Source organism: Poromitra crassiceps (genome assembly GCF_964638095.1).
Source record: "Poromitra crassiceps genome assembly, chromosome: 1".
NCBI lineage: Eukaryota > Metazoa > Chordata > Actinopteri > Beryciformes > Melamphaidae > Poromitra > Poromitra crassiceps.
In genome coordinates this window covers 48403264-48425455 of record NC_139623.1, presented here as the reverse complement: position 1 = coordinate 48425455, position 22192 = coordinate 48403264, and the positions used below count along the sequence as shown (strand labels likewise).

The 22192-nt window shown below is 46.3% G+C and overlaps 1 protein-coding gene across 1 annotated transcript; it reads right to left on the bottom strand.

Moving 5' to 3' along the window:
* Positions 1-1450: 1450 nt before the first annotated feature.
* Positions 1451-2590, bottom strand: kcnj1b (potassium inwardly rectifying channel subfamily J member 1b; the record flags this gene model as incomplete). Its single annotated transcript, XM_083641910.1, has 1 exon — positions 1451-2590. The coding sequence occupies one exon, from the start codon at positions 2588-2590 to the stop codon at positions 1451-1453; it is 1140 nt and encodes a 379-aa protein (XP_083498036.1).
* Positions 2591-22192: the final 19602 nt, after the last annotated feature.

Here is a 22192-nt window from a genome sequence, read left to right as displayed (position 1 = left end):
TGTCAACATGACAAAACAGCACACATTTAGTATTTTCAGTAGGAATAGTGAGAAAACTCTACGTACGGTCTGTCCTACTTTTCCTGCCAGCCCTTATAACACACTTTTTCATTATAATGGGCTCAGGCTCTAATCTTCTCAAGGAGTAGGCTACACGTGGTGCTTTTCTACTTGCCGACGCATCTCAACCTCAATTCCTCTCCTTCCCTCTCAGCCATCATCACCTATAGCCCAAGTCTTAAGTCCCAAAGGTGCTTTGATTGTAATGAGGCATTGAGCAACAACGTAACTCTCATTGGTATGTGAATGAATACCAAGAGTTTGATCAGAATTGTTTTGTCTGTCCAAGGCAAAAGGGTTAATGACATGACAATGCAAATTTTCACATGAAACTCTGGGCAGGAAAACAAAGTATTGACACGATAATCTACCATTGTGTCACTGTCCTAAAAATGTCTTCACAAATTTTTAGAGGAGGTTCTACACCACCATGTCAAGATATACTGACAGTCTGACTGACAGTTACAGTGTGTACAACAGGAAGATGAACCCACATCCCTCATTACACTCTCTCCCACATCCTGATTAACGTTTGCTGTGCTTTTAGAGCAGGGGGTTTCAAAGTCTGAGACTGTGGGCCTCCCTTCAGACAAAGCTAGAAAAAAAGCCCCCACCCCTCCCCCCCAGTTGACTTGCTTAGTTTCGCTCAATCCCTGGATGCCATATGATTATTTCATTTGACCCCATAGACACTCAACAATTGAGCCAAGATAGCCTGATGTTGCTATTTGACATACTTCAGACTACACCAAATATTGTACATGGGGAAGGTCTGTCTGAATACATTATTTGTTTCTGATAGGGATGCACGATATATCGGCAATCATATCGGTATCGGCCGATGTTGGTCATTTTTTAACATATCGGTCATATCGGTATCGGTCAGATGTTGCAATGTTAATATCGGTTATCATTATCAGCCAAATTCTTCACATTGATATGAAATAATGCAGTAAATCTATGATTTATGGGCTTTTCCAAAGGCTTTGCAAATAAAGAAATGCATAACTTTTTCAAATTCAGTGTTAACATGTGTTTTTCAGTATGTACAAAATGTGATGATCATAAAAATGTGGTTTTATACAGATCATATCGACATCGGTAAATATCGGTCATCGGCCATAACAGCAATGTTAATATCGGTTATCGGCATCGGCCAAAATTTTCATATCGGTGCATCCCTAGTTTCTGACTCTGGGAAAGTTGGAAAATATGTCAAATCCCCCCAAACTACTGTATCTCTGAACTACCGGTATCTCTTTAACCAAAAATGTAATATTTTTCACTTCCATTCACTGAGCCTCCCCCTGAAACAGTTTGGAGCCCCCCTGGGGAGACCCGCCTCCCACTTTGAAAACCTTTGTTTTAGAGGATACTTTGAGCTCTTTTCTCACATTTTCGTGACATCCACAGAGTCAGGAATGTCAATCACCTGGAACCCAGGGTTGTCAATCCCCAGCTTCTGGTTGTAATTGTGGTTTTGGTTGTTGTGATTCCGCTGCTCCACGTCTGTCTCAAAACAGTGGACACATTGGGGTGTGGTGACCCGGACGCTTTTGGAAAAGTTTGAGAAATCCACGCGGTATTTGCCCATCTTGGTGCGGGAGATGATGGGCAGGAAGCTGTATCCCCAGTGGATCTCCTGTGGGATGTAGGAAGTTCGGACCTGACAGGAGGAGCTGGTGGACTCTGCCGTCCCGTCCAAGAAGACCACCAGCTCAAAGTCCTGCTGGGGAAGGGTGTCTGCTGACAGCTCATAGAACGGGCTTGACCTGTTAATCACATGGTAGAGCGTCAGTGGGCATACGAAAAACAAGTTGTCCTTGCCAGCGTCGACCATAAAGTCAATGTCCACCTGGTCCAGAATGATGGTCTCACCATCTGGTGTGGTTGTCGTCCTAAGCAGCTTGCCATAGATCTGGCTCCCTATCAGTAAGGTCTTACGAAGGTTGGCCACTCTGATCAGGAGACAGAGACTGCCTTTCTTCAAGCAGATGACTGCTGTATCACTGAAGGTGACAGTTTTTGCCCTTTTCTTGGGTAAGGAGATCTTGGCCAAGATGACCCCACACATGAAGCAATTGATGAAGACTCCAATTAGAGACTGGACAACAATGAGAGCCACCGTGCCGGCACACTGCCCAGTCAGAGCCCTGCCGCCATACCCGATGGTGGTCTGGGTCTCCAAAGAGTACAGGAAGGCCGTTGTGAGTCCGTTGACATTGTCGATGCACCAGACGTGCCCGTCTGTCTGGTTCTGTCCGGCCAGATCCCCGTTGCTCTTGGCAATCCCGTACCATAGCAGGCTGAAAATGAACCAGCTTCCCGTGAACGAGGCCACAAAGAGGAGAAGGACGAAGCGCCAGCGGATCTCCACAAAGGTGGTCCAGACGTCCGCCAGGAAGGCAAATTGGCTGCTGTACTCTATGTTGCCAAATTCGATGTTGCAGCGGCCATCTTTGGTGACCAAGCGGGTTTTGCGGCTTCGGTGCCCAGCTGGCTGGATGTGACTTTGAATCAGCTGGAACATCCTGGAGCGGAAGAAACAAGTGCAAGATCACTACAATAATTGGACTTAAACCATATCCTGCAATGCAAATATACAAATGGTAAATGGTAAATGGCCTGCATTTATATAGTGCTTTTATCCAAAGCACTTTACAATCAGTAGGTACATTCACCCATTCATACACCGATGGCGGCAGGCTGCCACGCAGGGTGCTGGCACACCATCAGGAGCAATTTGGGGTTCAGGGTCTTGCCCAAGGACACTTCGACATGCAGACTGGAGGAGGCGGGAATCGAACCACCAACCTCTTTTATCCAAAGCGATTAGTGGACGACTCACTCTACCTCCTGAGCTACAGCCTCCCCAGATACAGAACCAATACTGGACTATACTTTTTCCTCATTCATTATTACATTAGAAATGTATTTATTAGTATAGGCCTAGGCTAGTATAGAACCAATTCATTGTTGTTAACACTATTTGAAGTGTTATCTAAAGCTTTAGCAAATGTTCAATATGTCGTCATAAGGTTAGTGTTACACAGATTGATCAGATTTTTGCATGCAGCCTTACATACTGTAACAGCTCTGGATTAGACTCAAGGTTGGCTACAGGAGGTCTTTGGGGAAAAGGAGGTGAAATTTAAGAAATAGCAAACCTGTTTGCTTTGTAACCATGGGTACTAACAATTTAAACAAGCTTTTTTGGAGTAAGTATTAGCACACATTGGAAATAATCTGTTTTTTGTTTTTTCTTAACAGTGACTGCATTTGAGAGGTTATGAAAAGCAGCATTTTCTGAGCACAGAGAAGTATTATTGATGTTACAAAGCTATATATATATATATACTGTATATATATATATATATATATATATATATATATATATATATATATATATATATATATATACTTTAATTAATGTTTAGTTTTTCTTATATGTAATATTTCCTATACTGTCTTGATGGGGGTCCAGATAAATATTCTTGTGTGTCTTTTTGAGTTGTGCTCTCTTTAGCTCTATCTGTATTTCTCTCTTATGTAATTGGCAAACCTGTTGCTGTATGCCCACACAGCATAGTGGGGAAACTAGAGAAAGGAACATCTATGCAAATATAATCTCTAAAGCTTTAGCAACTTTCCCCAAAGCAGCTGTTCCAACACAGTAAGTAATTAAGGAAAAACAAAAATGCATTTATATTTTGCACACATAATGAAAAGGAGGAGTAGCCTACCTCAAAGATATCTCAAAATGCTTAGACACAAACACCAAAACACAGAGTCTAATGAGGAAATCATGGCACCCCTAGTTAGTTGTGCAGAAATTAATCAATAAAAATCTTACCTGCTAAGTGAGACCATGGGCCCAAACTGCAGACTGCTGGAACGTCACACTCCTTTCTTCTCGCTAGTGGCCATGAAGGCGTTGGAAAGATCTTAATCCACAGTGAAATGTCCTAATCCCAGCCACATGCCACCATGTACACTGGCCTCATACAGACAGAGGAGCCAGCAGCCAGAAAGCTCCCAGTGGGCGTCACTTTTCCAGTGAGAGACCCTTCAACCCCCACACCACCAAAACTGCTCTCCAAAGTAACCAGTGACTTCTACCAGATTGATGGCTGCAGGCTGCATCTCTCACCAATGCCAGCTGAGCAGAGCAGAGTGGTCGCTGAACAGTATGAGGAGGGCCCTCTTCAGGGTGGAATATGATCACACATTCTGGCCCTCAACACTATTGTGCAGGCAGAAGGTGCATGTATGGAGGAGGGGGGCCACGGGGGCCAGTGCAGCACCCATGCTGTTTTTGTTTTCAGCCCTGAGAACATTTGGGATTTGCGTTTGGCCTCACAAAGAAATCCTTCAATTGCAACCCCCCCCCCCCCCCCACACACACACACACCCTTCTCTGTCAAACCTGCAAGGCTGCTTAACATTTGCATCAAAATGAAGAGCTGCAGGGACAGAGCATCTTTGCCATATTCCACCGGCAAAGAGCGGTTGTGAAAGGACCCTTTTTCCCCCCATATCGGTGGAACATATTTTCATATCCGTTAAGGGAGGTTTTGAATGGAGCAGGCGCCTGAAAGAGTGGGCCTCTGCATGGGATACAGATGCCATTAGCTGGATGTAACTCATGGGAACAGCTAGGGAATAATTCAAGATGCAGCCAGCATTCCTGCTGTGTCGATTCAGCTGCAGAGGCACTGAAAGAATCCTGCAGACGTGTCTGCCATAACACATTATCACTAGGCTCCAAATCACACGCACTGTGCTCTACATCAGTAAATACCTGTGATATGAGTTATAGATTGCATCTGTTGAGCTGTAGCTGTAAGGTGGGAAGATAACAGCCTGTGATAGCTGATGTGAAGGGCTGCACAAAGCAGACTCCTTGGGTAATGTTGGTGAAGACCGTACTGCAGAAGGGGGGGATACTTTTAGGAATGAATGTGCCCATGTATGTATATCTTAATTCCTGAGTGTATCTTTCTGTTTTTATCATTAGGATTTGACTTTTGTTATTCCACCCTTGCTCACTAGAGGCGGCAACACTTTGAGAATTTAAAACTTCATGTTGTCAAAAACAAACAAAAAACATTTATACACTGGAATTTTGGTATTCACAATGAATAATACATTTATCCAAACATGTACAAATATTCCAGTATGTTGTTCTGGGGAAATTAAATTGGTGCAGATCTTTGTATATTAGGCTACTTTTGAAATGTTCACTCGCCAGTTTGATCATTACCTTATTAATGTGATTGTGTACATTTCTTTTTTTACTTGTGTATGTTACTGATGTAATCAGGAATCTAGAAAACCTATAATCTAAACTGTGATGCTACTGCCAATTTCAGGAGACTGTAGTATATGTAAATGTTGTATATTCAAGAACGGTTTGCTTCAGTTTTTATACTCAAATGAGTTTCATTTTGTGGTTAAAGCTCTGAATGGGGAACTGCACCCACTACCCCACTCTGGGTGCAAACCCATCTCTGTCTCCTATTCATTGAATGAGTCAGTCTACAAAGTGTTGTGTGATGACTCCAGATAGCCTACATATTTTTCTTTCTACAGATAATAGAATCATAATATGCGATGAGTGTTGAAGTACCTAAGTTTTATAGTTTGATATTTGTATCTGTATCATGTCAGGTCAGGTCTTGCATTATTAACTTCATTATTTAACTTATCACTCCAGGATCTGCCTGATATTAAGCCTGAAGTGGTGGCAGCGGCATGGGTTGTAAAAAAAAAACCTTCTTTAGCTGCATTAGGAAACCACACAAATACAGTTTATATGATGATTTAGTTCAACAGTGGCCAACTATGCAAAAAAAAAATCAATTGAATAGTATCCCAAATAAGTATTTTGTCATTTGAGCAGAACAGATTGAGCTGCATGGTCTGGACGCCTTACAGTTCTCCTCAAATGTTCTCCATGATTGGAGCCTGTTGAAAGCGCAAAACATTCCACCGTGCGGTTTCCTGCCCCTTGACTTGAGCATCAGCAGCAGTTTAGTTCATCTGCAGTAACAGGGCTATATAGAAAGGTTTAGGTAATCTGCAGTAACAGGGCTATATAGAAAGGTTGAGGTCATCTGCAGTAACAGGGCTATATAGAAAGGTTGAGGTCATCTGCAGTAACAGGGCTATATAGAAAGGTTTAGGTCATCTGCAGTAACAGGGCTATATAGAAAGGTTTAGGTCATCTGCAGTAACAGGGCTATATAGAGTAACAGCGCTAGATAGAAAGGTTGAGGTCATCTGCAGTAACAGGGCTATATAGAAAGGTTTAGGTCATCTGCAGTAACAGGGCTATATAGAAAGGTTTAGGTCATCTGCAGTAACAGGGCTATATAGAAAGGTTTAGGTCATCTGCAGTAACAGGGCTAGATAGAAAGGTTGAGGTCATCTGCAGTAACAGGGCTATATAGAAAGGTTTAGGTCATCTGCAGTAACAGGGCTATATAGAAAGGTTTAGGTCATCTGCAGTAACAGGGCTATATAGAAAGGTTTAGGTCATCTGCAGTAACAGGGCTATATAGAAAGGTTTAGGTCATCTGCAGTAACAGGGCTATATAGAGTAACAGCGCTATATAGAAAGGTTGAGGTCATCTGCAGTAACAGGGCTATATAGGTTTAGGTCGTCTGCAGTAACAGGGCTATAGAGTAACATGGCTATATAGAAAGGCAATGAGTCTAGAAAAGGAAAATGCCCTTGAAGTGGTGAAAGTGAGAAACAAAGCAACGTGGGAGGAGTGATCCAACAAGCCTATACGTGTCACAAGACAACTGTTAAAATAAGTCCATGAGCAACAGACCTCACACTGTTTTATTGTGGAGGATCTCGTGAATCCATCGTACATCCTGCATCCTGAAAGGCATGAGGACTGAAAGGCTATCGGGGTCTTTCGTTGTGGACCTTTGGCTTAAATGAGATGGTCTACTCTAGAGGGGTGGGAAACTATTTTTCATGGGGGGCCACATGAGAAACCCAGATTGTTGCCGGGGGCCGAACAAATATTATTTGTTCTCATCTCATTTAAGCCAAAGGTCATGCCGTAACCCATGGATGGGCAACTTTGATGATAGAGAGGGCCACAAAAAAATGTCCTCGCTACCAGATGGTGCTGAGGGCTGAACGGCGCCAGCGCGAAAAATTTGGGACATTTGAAGCCAGGTTTAGAGGAATAACTCATTTTAAATTAACAATTGTGATGTCATTATTCAGTCTTAACCACCAATATTTTATCCTTTTTTCACTCCTATGTGAACCTGCTCTGCCTGCAGGGCTTGAAATTAACTTTTTTCACCACCTGCCAATATGGCTGCTAGATTTTAAAGTTACCAGCCAATTAGAATGTCCACTAGCCGAAATGTTTTTCTTGAAATAAACCAGAATATGAGTGTGTTAATTTAAAGGGATACACCACTTTTGTGGAAGTTTAGCTCATTTGCCACATCCCCCCCACCAAAGCCGTTTTCCCACATGCGTACCGGAAAATTACCTGTAAGTCAATATCGGACATTTCCCGGAATTTCCCTTCACACCTGGGCGCTCGCAAGTGGGAATATAGCAGCGAAATTGCCTGTATGTTGGGGGGCGGGGGGAGGGGGGAGCTTATTTTGGGGGTCGGCAAAACTCCATGGTGAAATAAGTTCGCTTGTCACACAATAAATCACACTCGTTTGACTTAAGAGCAGCGTCAAGCCAGCATAATAAACACAGCCGATTTCCCCCCTCCCCTCTCTGCTCGAGAGAGGCCAGTCCTCCGCACTTCGCAGCAGCCACACAGGACAGACACAGCGAGAATGGCAGTGGCTTGCAAGCTGCCCAACGCTTGTATGTATGTAGAGAAAGCAAATGCACGAAGCTAAATGTGGAAGTAGTTTGCTTTGATGTGCGCGAATGATTAGATGATGCACGCTGGAAGTGAACGTTAAGCAACGTGTGTACACCTCGCCCATGAGAGAAGGACCGGTGTCGCGGCAAATGACTGGACCCGTTCTACATTTGTGTTCCTTATCGCGCATACCGCTCTTCTGACTGGCTCGAAACTGGTGAAATGTCCGCGACGACGGGGTCGCGCTTATACCGGCACAACAACTTTCACACATGAAGGCATTAGACCACATTCCGGTCATTTAGCGGTAAAAGGCGCATGTGGGAAAACAGCTCAAGATACACCATGCCTTACCGGCACTGTCTGCTCAGTTTACAGTGAGCTACAGTCATGAAGTTAGTAATTATCACCATAGAATGGAGGCTAATGGTACAGCTGTTAAAAATCTGCCAAAACACACATCTCACGGCGCCAAAATACATGTTGTGCTTCAGGTACTCACACACGATGAAATATTAATCCAAAATGCACATAATCTGTCTTTTTGGAAGGAAAAGCGGTCGGCGGCACTACTTTCCAAACATTGCCGCCTCTTTTCCTTCCAAAAAGACAGATTATGTGCATTTTGGATTAATATTTCATCGTGTGATGAGTACCCGAAGCACAACATGTATTTTGGCGCGTGAGATGTGTGTTTTGGCAGATTTTTAACAGCTGTACCATTAGCCTCCATTCTATGGTGATAATTACTAACTTCACGACTGTAGCTCACTGTAAACTGAGCGGATAGTGCCGGTAAGGCATGGTGTATCTTGGTTATCTGGGGGGGATGTGGCAAATGAGCTAAACTTCCCAAAAAGTGGTGTATCCCTTTAAGCATAAGTATCAGTAGCCTAAGTGGCCCGGGATTCTCAAAGCCTGTGTTGAGGGTCACACAAGAATAACAATGCACTCTTGAAGCTAAATAAATCCAAAACCAACAAGTTAATTATTTAAATTTCTACTTCAATGTAGAACAGTCATTTCTTACACATGAGATTACTTTTAGCCTTTTAGTCATAAATATTATTGAAAGATATTCCATATTCCAGACTGAAATGCTATAACAGAAGAGTATTGGCCAGAATGACATGAACATTTGGACACTTATTCAGCGGGTATCTTGCATATTGCGTTCAGGTGCACTGTTAAAAAAAAGGAATTGGGCCGTATGTTGCCCGTGTGTGTGTTAGGCATGGGTCGATTTCCGGTTTTACCGGTTCGGTTCGGTATACGAGCCCAAACCGGTTTGATCACGTGCAAACCGAAAAAACCTAAAAAAAAAAAAAAAAAAAAAAAAAAAAAAATTTTTGCCAGTCCATTCTGATTGCACTATTGTTCGTATTAGCCTCTTCTCAAGTTGCACTAGTAGGCAAAGTCTTATTTTGTTTATTATGTTGATGTTTGAAGAAAAGTTTAGCTGAATAGTTATGAGAAATAAAAACAGTGTGTTGTTACAGTTAAAAGGTTCTGCTTATTTGTATTCAGTGTTCGTGCTGGTTGGCAGCATACCAGCTTAGAGGTGCATTATCGCCACCAACTGCAGCCGCTTTGATACGTTTTTTTGGGGAATATCGAACCGGTTTCAAAATGTTCAAACCGACCCATGCCTAGGCCCTATATTGTGTGAATTTGTGAGTTTTGAAGTTTATAAGGCAGCTCAGCTGTAAGCCAATCCATTCTGATTGCACTGCTTGTGTTTTTATTAGCCTTTTTCTCAAGTTGCACTATAGGCAGAAGTCTTATTTCATTTATTATTTTGATGTTTAGAAGAAAAGTTGAGCTGAATAGTTATGAGAAATAAATACAGGGTGTTTGTTACACAGGTGTCCTGCTTCTTTTTATTCAGTATCATTGCTGGTTGACAATACCAGCTTAGAGGTGTATTATCGCTATCAGGTGGACTGAAGTTGCACTACAGACAGTTATGGGCCACACTCGGGAGCCCTGCTTGAAAAAAAAAAAAAATTTAATTACAAAAAAAATCGGTATACCGGTTCGATCCGGTTTAGACGGCAATATCGAACCGGTTTTAAAATTTTCAAACCGACCCAGCCCTAGTGTGTGTGATACTCAACTTGCGGCCCAGGGGCCAGATGCGGCCCGCGATAGGGTGCCAAGTGGCCCCCTGGCCATTTTCTAATTCACAATGAAAACTATAAAGTTCAACTGAGCACCAGCTACACTTACTTATGTACTAACTAACTTAACTTAAGCTACAGAAAATTTTATATTATTAATGTTTGTTTATTAACACTTTGAGTGCCACGGCCCTTGGGCAAAAGGTGCTGTACTGTGCCACATAGGCCGCAATGCATTTTAATATAGCCATATCATTTTTTGTGTTCCTCTTATATGGACAACCAATAGCCTCAATGAAACTTTGAACCCTTCTGTTTCATTTAAAAAAAAAACTGTGTTTATAAACCGTTCCATTTTGGAAATACACCCCTCTGAAAAAGAGTGTTTTCGACCGAAAAGAGCATGCTGAAATTAGTTTCTGAGATAATCACATCTTTATGTTAGAAAGGCGACAGAATGAATTCTGCTTTGAGTTGAACAAAATGCTATAGCTGAAATGAAAGGTTAGAATGTCTAGTTTACCTGCGGGAAAAAGTATGTCAAAAGAATGTTTTGTTTATTTTCTACAAATATCTGTATACAGCTTGGTCTAACATCAAAATGTTCACTTTCATGGGTCATGCTGGATATTGAAGTCTCTATTTACATAGGGAAACAAGATATCACCTTTATTTTTTATTTTTATGAAACTACACATTGAAAGCTTTCATTTGATGTGTAACATAATAACAATATTCAAAACACAACATGTCCTGCACTGTTTTATCTTCTTCACATGGACCTTCAAAATAGTTGGAAATCAAGACAACTTTATGTAAACATAGGCCAAATAATGAATTCTCCTTTGAGTTGAACAAAATGCTATAGCTGAAATGAAAGGTTAGAATGTCTAGTTTACCTGCGGGAAAAGTATGTGAAAAGAATGTTTTGTTTATTTTCTACAAATATCTGGAAACAGCATGGTCCAACAACAAAATGCTCACATTTATGGGGTCATGCTGGGGTCATGCTGGAAGTCCCTATTTACATAAAGAAAACAAGATATCAACTTTTTTTTTTTTTTTTTGATGAAAGTACACTTATCTTTCAATTGCTGTCTAAAAAATATGCAAAGCACGACAGCCCACCGGACTATAAACAATAGACCTCATCAATTTTTTTTTTTTTTTTTTTTTTTTTTTTTGGGGGGGTGGGGTGGGGGAGGGAGTGGGGAGAGGATGAAACTGTCACTGGGCATGATACTCGAAGTAGCAGGGGTACAGGCAGAGAGGGAGGTAGTCACATTTGGGGCAAACATACTTTGTCTCTTTTCTATGTCCTTTCGCTGCGCAGTGCGCACATCTCCTGTACGCCTTGTCCTTTGTGGGTGGCACTTCCACTGGCAGCGGCACATGTCCTTCGAAGTCAACAGTCAACCTCGCGGAAGCGGACCGTTTGCGCGGGTGGATTGGCGTGGCTTGGCGAGGAGGAGGTTGGTCATCTGCCGCCGGAGGAGGGGGGGGGGGAACAGATGCCTCCGTCCAGGACTTTATCACCGGCAGGGTGAAGTCTTTCAGCGTTTTGCAGCTGGCCGTTGGGTTGCGTTTGCTGTATATGATGAAGGCGTTGCTCATCGCGATCTCCATCAGGTACGCCACGAATTTGGAGCTCCATTTCGCAGTCTTCCTGATGAATGGGTAGTAGCTGATCTTCTGGTCTAGCCGATCTACACCATTCATATACTGGTTGTACTCAACCACGCATGCTGGTTTTCTTTGGGGGACTCTCTCACTTTGCCCTTTCTGTCTCACCTCTACGGTCCTCATCTCATCCGTGTGGAAGGTGGTGATCATCCTGACGATCCGCTTGTCTCGCCACGCCAGGACCATCACTGCATCGTTGTGGAGAGCGCGTCGTTCACCGACTGCCAGATCCGACATGCTGACCTGCCGGATTGACGGTGGTTCTCCCCTGTTCACACGGAGTGTGCCGGCTGAGTCTATGTGGAGGCTGAGGAGAAGTCGACACATGGACTCACTGTTGTAAAAGTTGTCCATCCAGAGGCGGTGGCCAAAACCCTCAAGGCCGTCGACCAGGAACCGCACGGTGTCCTGCAGTGTATTGCTAGTTCCACAGTATGGCTTCATGGAATAGCAATAGCCGTTTTCAGAATCACACAGGATGTAACTCTTGATCCCGTACTTGACGGGTTTTGCAGGATTGTACACTTTGAACCGCAGTCTCCCGCGCCAGAGAAGCATGCCTTCATCCACACTGATGTTCTGTGAGGGCCGGTACATCTCCCTGAATTTGCAGAGGAGCAGGTCCAGGATGAGACGCACTTTGTGCAGTGGGTCGCTGCCATCGACCTCCCGGTTGTCACTGAAGTGAATAAAGCGCCAGATTAGCTGGAACCTGTTCCGTGGCATTGTTTTCCTGAAGTATGGCGTTTCAAGTGCCCCATCAACAGACCAGTATTCTGCGATGCTGGGTTTCTTTATGAGGCCGGTGAGGAACAGCAAACCCAGAAACCGCTTCAGCTCTACCACGGTCAGCGGTACCCAGGCATTGACCCTGGAGAATGGGAGACGCAGCTGATGGAGGACAGCGATGCACTGTTCTGCATAGGTGTTTGTCTGCTCAACAATGAGCAGCAGCAGCTCCTCGCAGAGGTAGAGCTCCAGGAAGTCGACAGGCTGGTCGGACTGGAGTGATGCCGCGTTGCTGGGACCTGCCACTCCAGTGAACGGCAAGCTCTTGGGGCTCCAGTCACCCGTTTCCCACCAGCTTGGAGGATCCTCCTGATGACGAGTCTTGCCAGCTGAATAAAAATAAAATAAAATAAAAATAATATGAAATAAAAGGTTTTTCTTTAGACAATTGTGATATGTAAACAAGCTGTCTTTTTGACAAAATCCAATAATTAGAAGCCTTGTGTTGACAAAAATAAAACTTTCTGCCCTTCCTTGTGCACAAACAGGGAGTGGGGCTCTTACAGTCATATTGATTAAGCAATATTGATATAATAATTAATTAAGTGATTAATTAATTAATAAAAATAAAACAGCAGGTAGAAGCAGTGTTCTACAGCTGTTGTGTTCATTACTGTTGTTCTACATCCATCTTTTGCAGAGTGGGGGTAGGAACAGGAAAAAGTACCTGGAAAACAACAACAACAACAACACACACCATTGGGTGAGAGTGTTTGTGGGTCCGCAACCCCTGTGCACAGGGGGACCCTGGTGCCGCCTCCGTACCCCAGCTACAACGAGCTGGTGGGGGAATGGCCTATCAGTGCTATGGCTGTGGTGGTCGGATGGACCCCCAGGATGGCCATCGGGAATGTCCCCCCTGCCTCGGTTTGGACCATGTCCTCGAGGACATTGACAACCCTTGCGGGGAGGCCTTGGATCTCTCTCTGGAGGAACGGCGGCAGAGAGCCGTACTTTTGGAGAAGGCGGCGGAACGGCCACCTACCAAAAGACCGAGAGAAGAGAAGGGACAGGCCAGACACTCCTCTGGTCGCAGTAAGAGACACAGGAAACGTGAGGCCTCGCCTGAACAACATTGTGGGCAGAGGTCGGGTAGTCCGGCTCGTCGGCACCGGGTCTCAGTGGAGGATCAGCCACAGCAAGGGGACATCCAGCTGGAGATCCTAGCAGCAATCAAGAGTCTCTCAGGGAGACTTGCGGCTGTGGAGGGCCGTCACACGGTCTCGGTGGCAACCCCAGAGTCTCAAGACCAAGGGGGGTCTGCTGACCTTGAGCTGCCCACATATCAGAGCGAGGGGCAGGATCACCCAGATGTCCTCGATTTATATGCGTCACAAGATGACAGACTCGGGTCTTCACAGCGGGCGACGGAGTCGGCTCGTGGCAGTGAGGACGCCAGTGGGGCCTCACCCATGGATGTGGTATCCAAATGCGTGAGCGCAGCCAAAATTGTGGGGCTGGACATACCGGCGGAGGCTCCGGTTCCAGTTGATGGCGTTTGGGCCGGTATTCACCGGGCCCAGCTGTCAGTGGCTATCCCGGCGGCTCCGGATTATCTGAACATGCTCAGAATGTCGTGGGACAATCCAGACAGGGCTCCACTGTTTAATTCTGGGTGTCGCAGACTAGTCAAGTCCCAGTATGGGCTAGAGACTGGGCTGGCGAACATGCCACCAGGTGAGGGGGAGTTTGCGGCCCTGACGTCACTCGGCCCGGAGCGAGTGACGGCTAACCCTCGTTGCCCAGTTAAAGAATGTCAAAAGACAGACAAGTTGGTGTGTCACGCCTACAATGCGGCCACACGTGCAGCCCGGTCGGGCAATGCCCTGCCGATTCTGCTGGCAGCCATTAGGAAGACCACTGGCCCTGAGGATCAGGACACCAGGGATTTGGTGGACACGGCCCTGGTAGTTCATAGTCAACTTACTAGGGATATTGGTGCATCCATGTCAGCCGCTATGCTGGCATGCAGGCAGGTTTGGCTGGCGCAGACCACTTTGCCAGACAATATGAGGAGAGATCTAACAATCATGCCAGTGGTGCCTGGCAATGTCTTTCACCCAGACTCTCAGGGAGTGTTGGACAAAGCGGAGAAATCACGCCGCACTAGGGAAAGTGTGCGGCGCACATTTTGTGCCAGGTATGGGGCCAGCGGATCTCAGCCCCCACGCCAGTCTTCATGGTCCCGGGGGAGTGGCAGGCGACAGGGGGTGGAGTTTGCAACCTCGGGTGGCAGTGCAAAACGCCCTCTGCAGCGCCAGCAGGGGCACCAGCCCGGTGGGTACTCCAGGGGCACGCCCCAGAGACAGAGAGGCCGCCCCCCCAGAGGTCCAAGGCCTCAGGGGAACGTCACTTTACTTTACTTTACTTTATTGGTATTTAGCGGACGCCTTTATCCAAAGTGACTTACATCATGATCATATACAGCACACAATAACATGAATAGATAAATAGAAAGACAGTAGTAAAAATATGAGAAGCCAATATAAAAGGGGAGATTAAAGGTGAGAACAATTAAAGGAGCAATCATTTAAGAAACAGAAAATTCAATTAAAAACACATGGAAATCAGGCAGAGAGGAGGGAGGGAATTCTGGAAGAGTCAATATAAAGTCTGAAGAGATGAGTTTTAAGTTTTCTGTGGAAAATGGCGAGTGATGCAGCAGTCCTGATGTCCGGGGGAAGTTCATTCCACCATTTTGGGGCCAGGTAGGAGAAAAGTCTCGACCGAGAGCGGCTTCTGAGCCCACGTAGCAGGGGAGGGGCGAGACGTCCTGCACTAGTGGAGGGGCGGAGCGGGCGGTGAGAGGTTTGAAAAGTGACCATAGACTGTAAGTACGAGGGGCTGTTTGGTGAACGGCCTTGAAAGCTAGTGCCAGAGTTTTGAATTTGATGCGTGCTAGGATGGGAAGCCAGTGAAGCTCTCGAAAAAGGGGGGTGACATGGGAAAATCTAGGTAAATTGTAGACCAGACGGGCTGCTGTGTTCTGAATGAGCTGAAGAGGAAGTATTTCAGAGGCAGGGAGGCCTGCCAAAAGGACGTTACAGTAGTCGATGCGTGACAATACCAGTGACTGTACCAGAATTTGTGTTGCTTCTCTGGTGAGAAATGGGCGTATCTTACGAATATTGAAGAGGGAGAACCGGGAGGAGCGTGCTGTTGCGGCAATGTAGGCAGAGAAGGTGAGTTGGTGGTCAAGGATCACTCCCAGGTTTTTAGCTGTTTGAGATGGAGTTACGGTGTGGTTGTCAATGGATATGGAGAGGTCAGTCAGGGGGGATTCTTTGCCAGGGAGGAAGATGATCTCGGTTTTTCCAGGGTTGAGTTTGAGGTGGTGATCCGCCATCCAGACACCAACGTCTTTCAGGCAGGCAGAGATCCGTGACCCAATTGAAGTATCAGAGGGGGGGAAGGAAAGGTAAAGCTGTGTGTCGTCGGCATAGGAGTGATAGGAAAAACCGTGAGATGAAATGACGTGACCAAGTGAACCCATGTAGAGGAGGAACAGGAAAGGACCTAGAACAGAACCCTGAGGAACACCAGTGGAAAGGGTGCAAGGAGTAGAAAGGGAGCCTCTCCAAGAAACCCGGTAGGAGCGATCAGAAAGATAGGAGGAGAACCAGGAGAGTGCAGACCCAGTGACACCCAAGTCAGAAAGGGTGGAAAGAAGGATTTGGTGGTTAACAGTGTTGAAAGCAGCAGATAGATTCAGGAGTATGAGAACAGAGGAGAGGGATGAAGCCATGGCGGAGTGAAGTGCCTCAGTGACAGCGAGAAGAGCAGTTTTGGTTGAGTGAGCGGGAACGTCACCTAGGACACAGGGGTCAGCCGTCGAACCGGTGTCTCAGCTGCGCCTGGACAGCTGGGAAACCTGTGTGTCAGACCCTTGGGTACTGGCCTTGGTGGCAAATGGATACAGAATCCAGTTTCGGCGGCGACCCCCTCCTTTTTCCACGGTCGGTATGACCGTGGTCAGAGATTCAATCCAGGCAAAAATTTTAGCAGAAGAAATTTCAACCCTACTGCAGAAGCAGGCCATTGTGAGAGTAGACAGCAGCGAACAGCGCGCTGGGTTCTACTCCAGATACTTCATAGTTCCAAAAAAAGATGGCGGCCTGCGGCCCATTTTGGACCTCAGGCGGCTAAATGCCTTCATAAAGGTTCTGCCTTTCAAAATGTTGTCCAACAAACAGATTGTGGAGTCTATCGAGGAAGGAGAGTGGTTTACTTCCATAGACCTAAAGGACGCATACTTTCATGTCCCCATCTGCCCAAACCACAGGCCATTTCTACGGTTTGCGTTCCAAGGAGAAGCTTACCAGTTCAAGGTCCTCCCATTTGGCCTGTCTCTGTCACCAAGGGTGTTTACCAGGGTGGTGGCAGCAGCTCTACGTCCACTGCAGGTGGCCGGCCTGAAGATCCTCCCGTACTTGGACGACTGGCTGATCTGTGCCCCAAGTCGCAGTCAGAGTGTGCGGGACACGCAGAGGGTCATCAATCACGTGCAGGCGCTCGGCTTCAAGGTGAATTTGAGAAAAAGCAGTCTCGAGCCGGCACAGCATACAATGTTTGTGGGTCTGTGCTTAAATTCCCTCACGATGTCGGCTTCTCTCACCCCGCAGAGGGTTATGAGACTCTTGGCTCAGGTCGAGCTGTTCCGTCAAGGCAGACAGCTAAAAAAAGCTGCTAGGCATGATTGCAGCAGCAGTAGTGGTGCTTCCCTTGGGTCTTCTCAAGGCTCGGCCGCTGCAGAGATGGGTGAACGCCTTCAATCTCCATCCGGAACGAGACCGGATAGTGAGACTCAGAGTGACGCGGGCATTCGTCGGGGCACTGCACCCCTGGAGGGACAAGGCCTTTCTGACAGCCGGGGTTCCGCTGGGGGTCATCCCATCACGCAGGACAGTAGTGTCCAAGGATGCCTCCCTAAGAGGCTGGGGGGCAGTCTGGGAAGGCAGGATGGTAAGGGGTGTGTGGACGCCTCCTTGGAGGGGCGAGCACATCAACGTTTTGGAGTTGAGAGCGGTCCACCTGGCCTTGGTGGAGCTTCTCCCCTTCATCAGGAACAAACATGTCCTAGTGAGGACAGACAACTCCTCCACGGTGTACAACATAAATCACCAGGGGAGCACCAGGTCTCTCCGCTGTTTCCAGGTGGCCAGGAAGCTGTGGCTGTGGGCCTTTCCCCGCCTAGCGTCTCTCAGGGCAATGTATATCCCAGGGGTGGAGAATCAAGCGGCAGATCTCCTGTCCAGGACAGGCCCTCTCCCGGACGAGTGGAGGCTACATCCCAAGGTCGTAGCTCGGCTGTGGTCCCAATTCGGCAGGGCTCGGATGGACCTGTTTGCAACAGTAGAGTCGACTCACTGCGAGAACTGGTTCTCGATGAGGCCTCAGGGGGTGCCCTGGAGCAGAACAGATGCTCTGTCTCAAGAGTGGCCAACAGGCTTGTTGTATGCTTTTCCTCCGCTGCCTCTGATCCCCCATGTACTCCACAGGGTGGCCACGGGGCACTACAGGGTCTTGTTAATAGCTCCCAGGTGGCCGGGGAGGCACTGGTTTCCAGTTCTCCTCCGGTTGGTCCACGGCCAACCATGGCCGCTGCCAGTCAGGGCAGATCTTCTGTCCCATGCACAGGGTCGGATTTGGCATGCCAAATCTGCGGCAATGAAGCTGTGGGCCTGGCCGCTGCGCAGCCCCTCCCTCTTGGGCTAGACGAAGCTGTCATGTATACAATACGTAGCGCTAAGGCCCCTTCCACACAAGCTAGCTACAGCCAGAAATGGAAGGTATTCTCGGATTGGTGTCGTAAGTGGCAGCTGGACCCATCCACCTGCCCTGTTCAGGGGGTACTACGCTTCCTTCAGTCGATCTTCGACGCAGGGAGGGCATCTAGCACTGTTAAGGTATATGCAGCAGCCATTTCCAGCTTCCATGAAGCAGTGGAAGGTGCGTCTGTGGGGAGACACCGCTTGGTGTCAGAATTCATCAAGGGCACATACCGGCTGCGGCCGGGCAGGGTGCTGAGGGCTCCATCATGGGATCTCACCTTGGTGTTGCGGTCGCTGACTCGGGCTCCGTATGAGCCTATTGAGCAGGCCGAGTTTAAGTTTCTCTCGCTTAAGACGCTGTTCCTCTTGGCAATGTGTTCAGCCAAGAGAATAAGTGAGTTACATGCTCTGTCAGTTAGTGAACAGTGTTTGAGGTGGAAGGCTGACGACACCGGGGTGTCACTGTGGCCCAATCCCTCATTTCTCCCCAAGGTCGTGAATTTTCAGACTGTAAATCAAGTAATTGAAATCAGCTCGTTCAAGCCAGAGCCCGCCTCAGCGGGGGACAGCATAGACCTGCAGACATTGTGTCCAGTAAGGGTGTTAAGGGCTTATGTGGCACGCACTCAGTCCTTGCGGCACGCACACGCACAGCTGTTTGTCTGTTATGGTGGGAACAAACTGGGTTTTCCCGTCTCTAAGCAGCGGTTGTCACACTGGGTGGTCGACACGATCTCTCATGCCTACGGTGGGCAGGACCTTCCTGTCCCTAGAGATCTGGTGGCACACTCTACTAGGAGTATGGCCACTTCCTGGGCAGCTTTGAAAGGGGTTTCTGTGGCAGAGATCTGTGCAGCAGCATCATGGACTGCTCCATGCACTTTTTCTCGTTTTTACAGAGTCAATGTGGCGGCGCCAGCTGGACGCAGAAGTGACGGCTTGGAATCTTCTGTTCCTGGCAACCTTGATGGTATGCGTCATCCACTTGTAAGACCGTGGTGACGGTCTGAGTGAGGTCGAAATAGATCGTAAGTTATGACTATAACTATGGATCTATGAGACCGAACGATGACCGTCACCATCTCTTGTCGCTAGGAACGGGATGAAGCGTTCCAGGCTGGAGGAAGTCGGCGCGGACTCCTGGAGGTATTTATAGGCTCCGCCCTCTGGTCCGGCCTCCTGAGGTCAGTCACCTGACTTTGTTGATATTAATGTCTCGGAGATTAAGGAGAAGCGGCGCATCATTCACTTGTAAGACCGTGGTGACGTTCATCGTTCGGTCTCATAGATCCATAGTTATAGTCATAACTTACGTTCTGATTCTGATTTATTACTTTATTTGAGTTGTTCATTACATAAAATAATATTCATAATTTCACCATGTCTTAATACAGACTAAATTCTATGAACGGTTTATTTCACTGTCCATTTCATCACTGAGTGTGTTTTTCTTTTTTTCTTTGTTGATCAACCAATCACAGCTTCTAAAATAATGAGTCATACCTAGCAATGGGGTCAACCACACCTCCTCACTAAGATAAAAGTTTCTGTCATTTCCTTCCTCAGAGTTGCTCTGAGAACTTTCCTGAATCACTCCTAAGCTAAGACTCCTGGCTAGAAGTTTTTGGGCTAAGTTAGGAGCTCTCTGAGAGGATTCTCAGAATGTTTGTGCATACGGCCCCTGGAGTTGATCAGCCCTGGCTAGGGTTAAAGGGAGGCTGCAGTAGAGGCAGGCAGATCTCTCTCTGACCCACAGCAGTGCCTGGAGAGGAATCTCTCCTCTCCAGTGGTAACTTTCTTTGTTATTTTAGTTTATGCTGGATTCCCCGGTAGTCCTGTTTTCGCTTTAGTTATAGTTTAGCTTTTCTTGTTTTATAGGCTTTAGTCTGGCTTCAACGGCCCAAAGGGGTTGGCCCAGGCCTTTTGCTCAGTTTGGCCGGATCTCCAGTCTTTTTGGTTTGTATAATTTGTGACTTTGAAAATTTTTCGGTTTGTTTAAATAAACATTCTTTACAAATTTGCAAGCCTTGTCTGGCGGCCTTAATGTGTTGTGGTCTTCTGTTGAGCCATTTTGTTATACTTTGAAGGCTGTAACAAATGTGTATATGTAATTGTTCTAAAGATTCCCTTTAGTTTTTCCACTTCCTCTCCTCACCCAGTTCACTTCCTTTACCTCACTTCTTTCCCTAGCTTTACTCCTCACTAATTAGTTATTTTGTTCACCTGTTGGTTCCCTCACTGAGTGTAAAAAGTACAAAAAAGGCACGCACATCCATTGAGGGGTTAAAACCAGGTGCATGAACAACGTGCAAATAAGTAATAAAAATAGAGTCCGCACACTGGCAGCTGCTCCCAAATATTTATTTGACCACAAAAATAATGTGACGTTTCGGGCAAAGCCCTTCCTCAGACATAAATGTAGTGTAGGGACACACACACCTTAAGTACCCTCGCAGGGGTCACCTGACACATCATGTGATACATAGAATTAAACATACAGTGCACTTGTTCACATAATCAAATGGCAACTGGCAATATCAAAACGTAATTGTCTCAAAGTACAAGTAATAATGGAAGTTTTCAGAACAACTTGAATATCACATAAACTAGGGTTATCAGGTATAAACCGTCATAATGAAATGTAATATTTTAGAAGAAAGTGTGATGTGAACTATTACAAGGTGGTCTCTACTACTTTGAAATTGTGGTAGTAGTAAAAAAGTATATGAAGATACCACAGCTGTGAAGAAAATGACACAGGACAGAGATACTAGACAGAGCAATATTCTTTACAATGTGGACATAATGAGATTAGCACACACAAAAGCACACCAACAAAAGGACTACAAATGACTACAAAAATGGCCGCAAGTCAAAATCTTCGCTCAGCCCTTTTGGGGCTCGAGTGTCCAGGGTGAAAATCCAGAAGGCCTCTCTTTTAAGTAGTAGAGAGTTGATGTCACCTCCACCTACAGGGTGTTTAACAAGTTCATTGCCAGAATATCTAAGAGAAGAAACATTGTGAGAAGCTTGTGTGAAGTGGACAGCCACTGGGCTTCTGATGTCATTGTTACGGATGTTGGATCTGTGTTCTGAGATTCTGGTCTTAAGTGGTCTGGTGGTTTTGCCTATGTAGGCGAGGCCACATGGACATTTGAGCACAGTGGCGGACTGCATAATCGGGCACGTCGGGCAAATGCCCGGTGGCCTGGCCTGGCCTGGCCTGCCAAAAAAAAAAAAAAAAAAAATTTTTTTTTTTTTTTTTGCAAGCCAGGCCAGGCCACTCACTGAACAGCAGGCCAGGCGCCGCCTACTGGTTTACTAGTGGTTTTATTACTTTATTCAGGTTTAAAGTGGGTGCATCTCATTGTAAAATTGGACTTGGCCCAAATTGGGCTTCAAACGGCCCAAATTGGGCTTCAAACGGCCCAAATCGGGCTTCAAACAGCCCAAATCTGGCTTTAAACGACCCAAATCTGGCTTCAAACGGCCCAAATTGGGCTTCAAACGGCCCAAATTGAGCTTCAAACGCCCCAAATTTTCCGCCGCCGCCCTTCGGACGCCGGCACGCGCGTCGGCCCGTATCGGCCTGGCCTGCTTGGTATCTAATGCCCGGCCTGAATTATGATCCCAGTCCGCCCCTGTTTGAGCATATAGATGACATTATTACTTTTACATATTATCACTCCTTTGATGTTAAAGGGTTTTCCTGTACGTGGATGAGTAAAAGTGGTGGCTTTGTGTGTAAAGTTACACTGTGTGCAGTTGCCGCATCTGTAGTTACCGTGAGGGATAGACTGTAAGAAGTCTTTTTGGTTTGTATAATTTGTGACTTTGAAATTTTTTCGGTTTGTTTAAATAAACATTCTTTACAAATTTGCAAGCCTTGTCTGGCGTCCTTAATGTG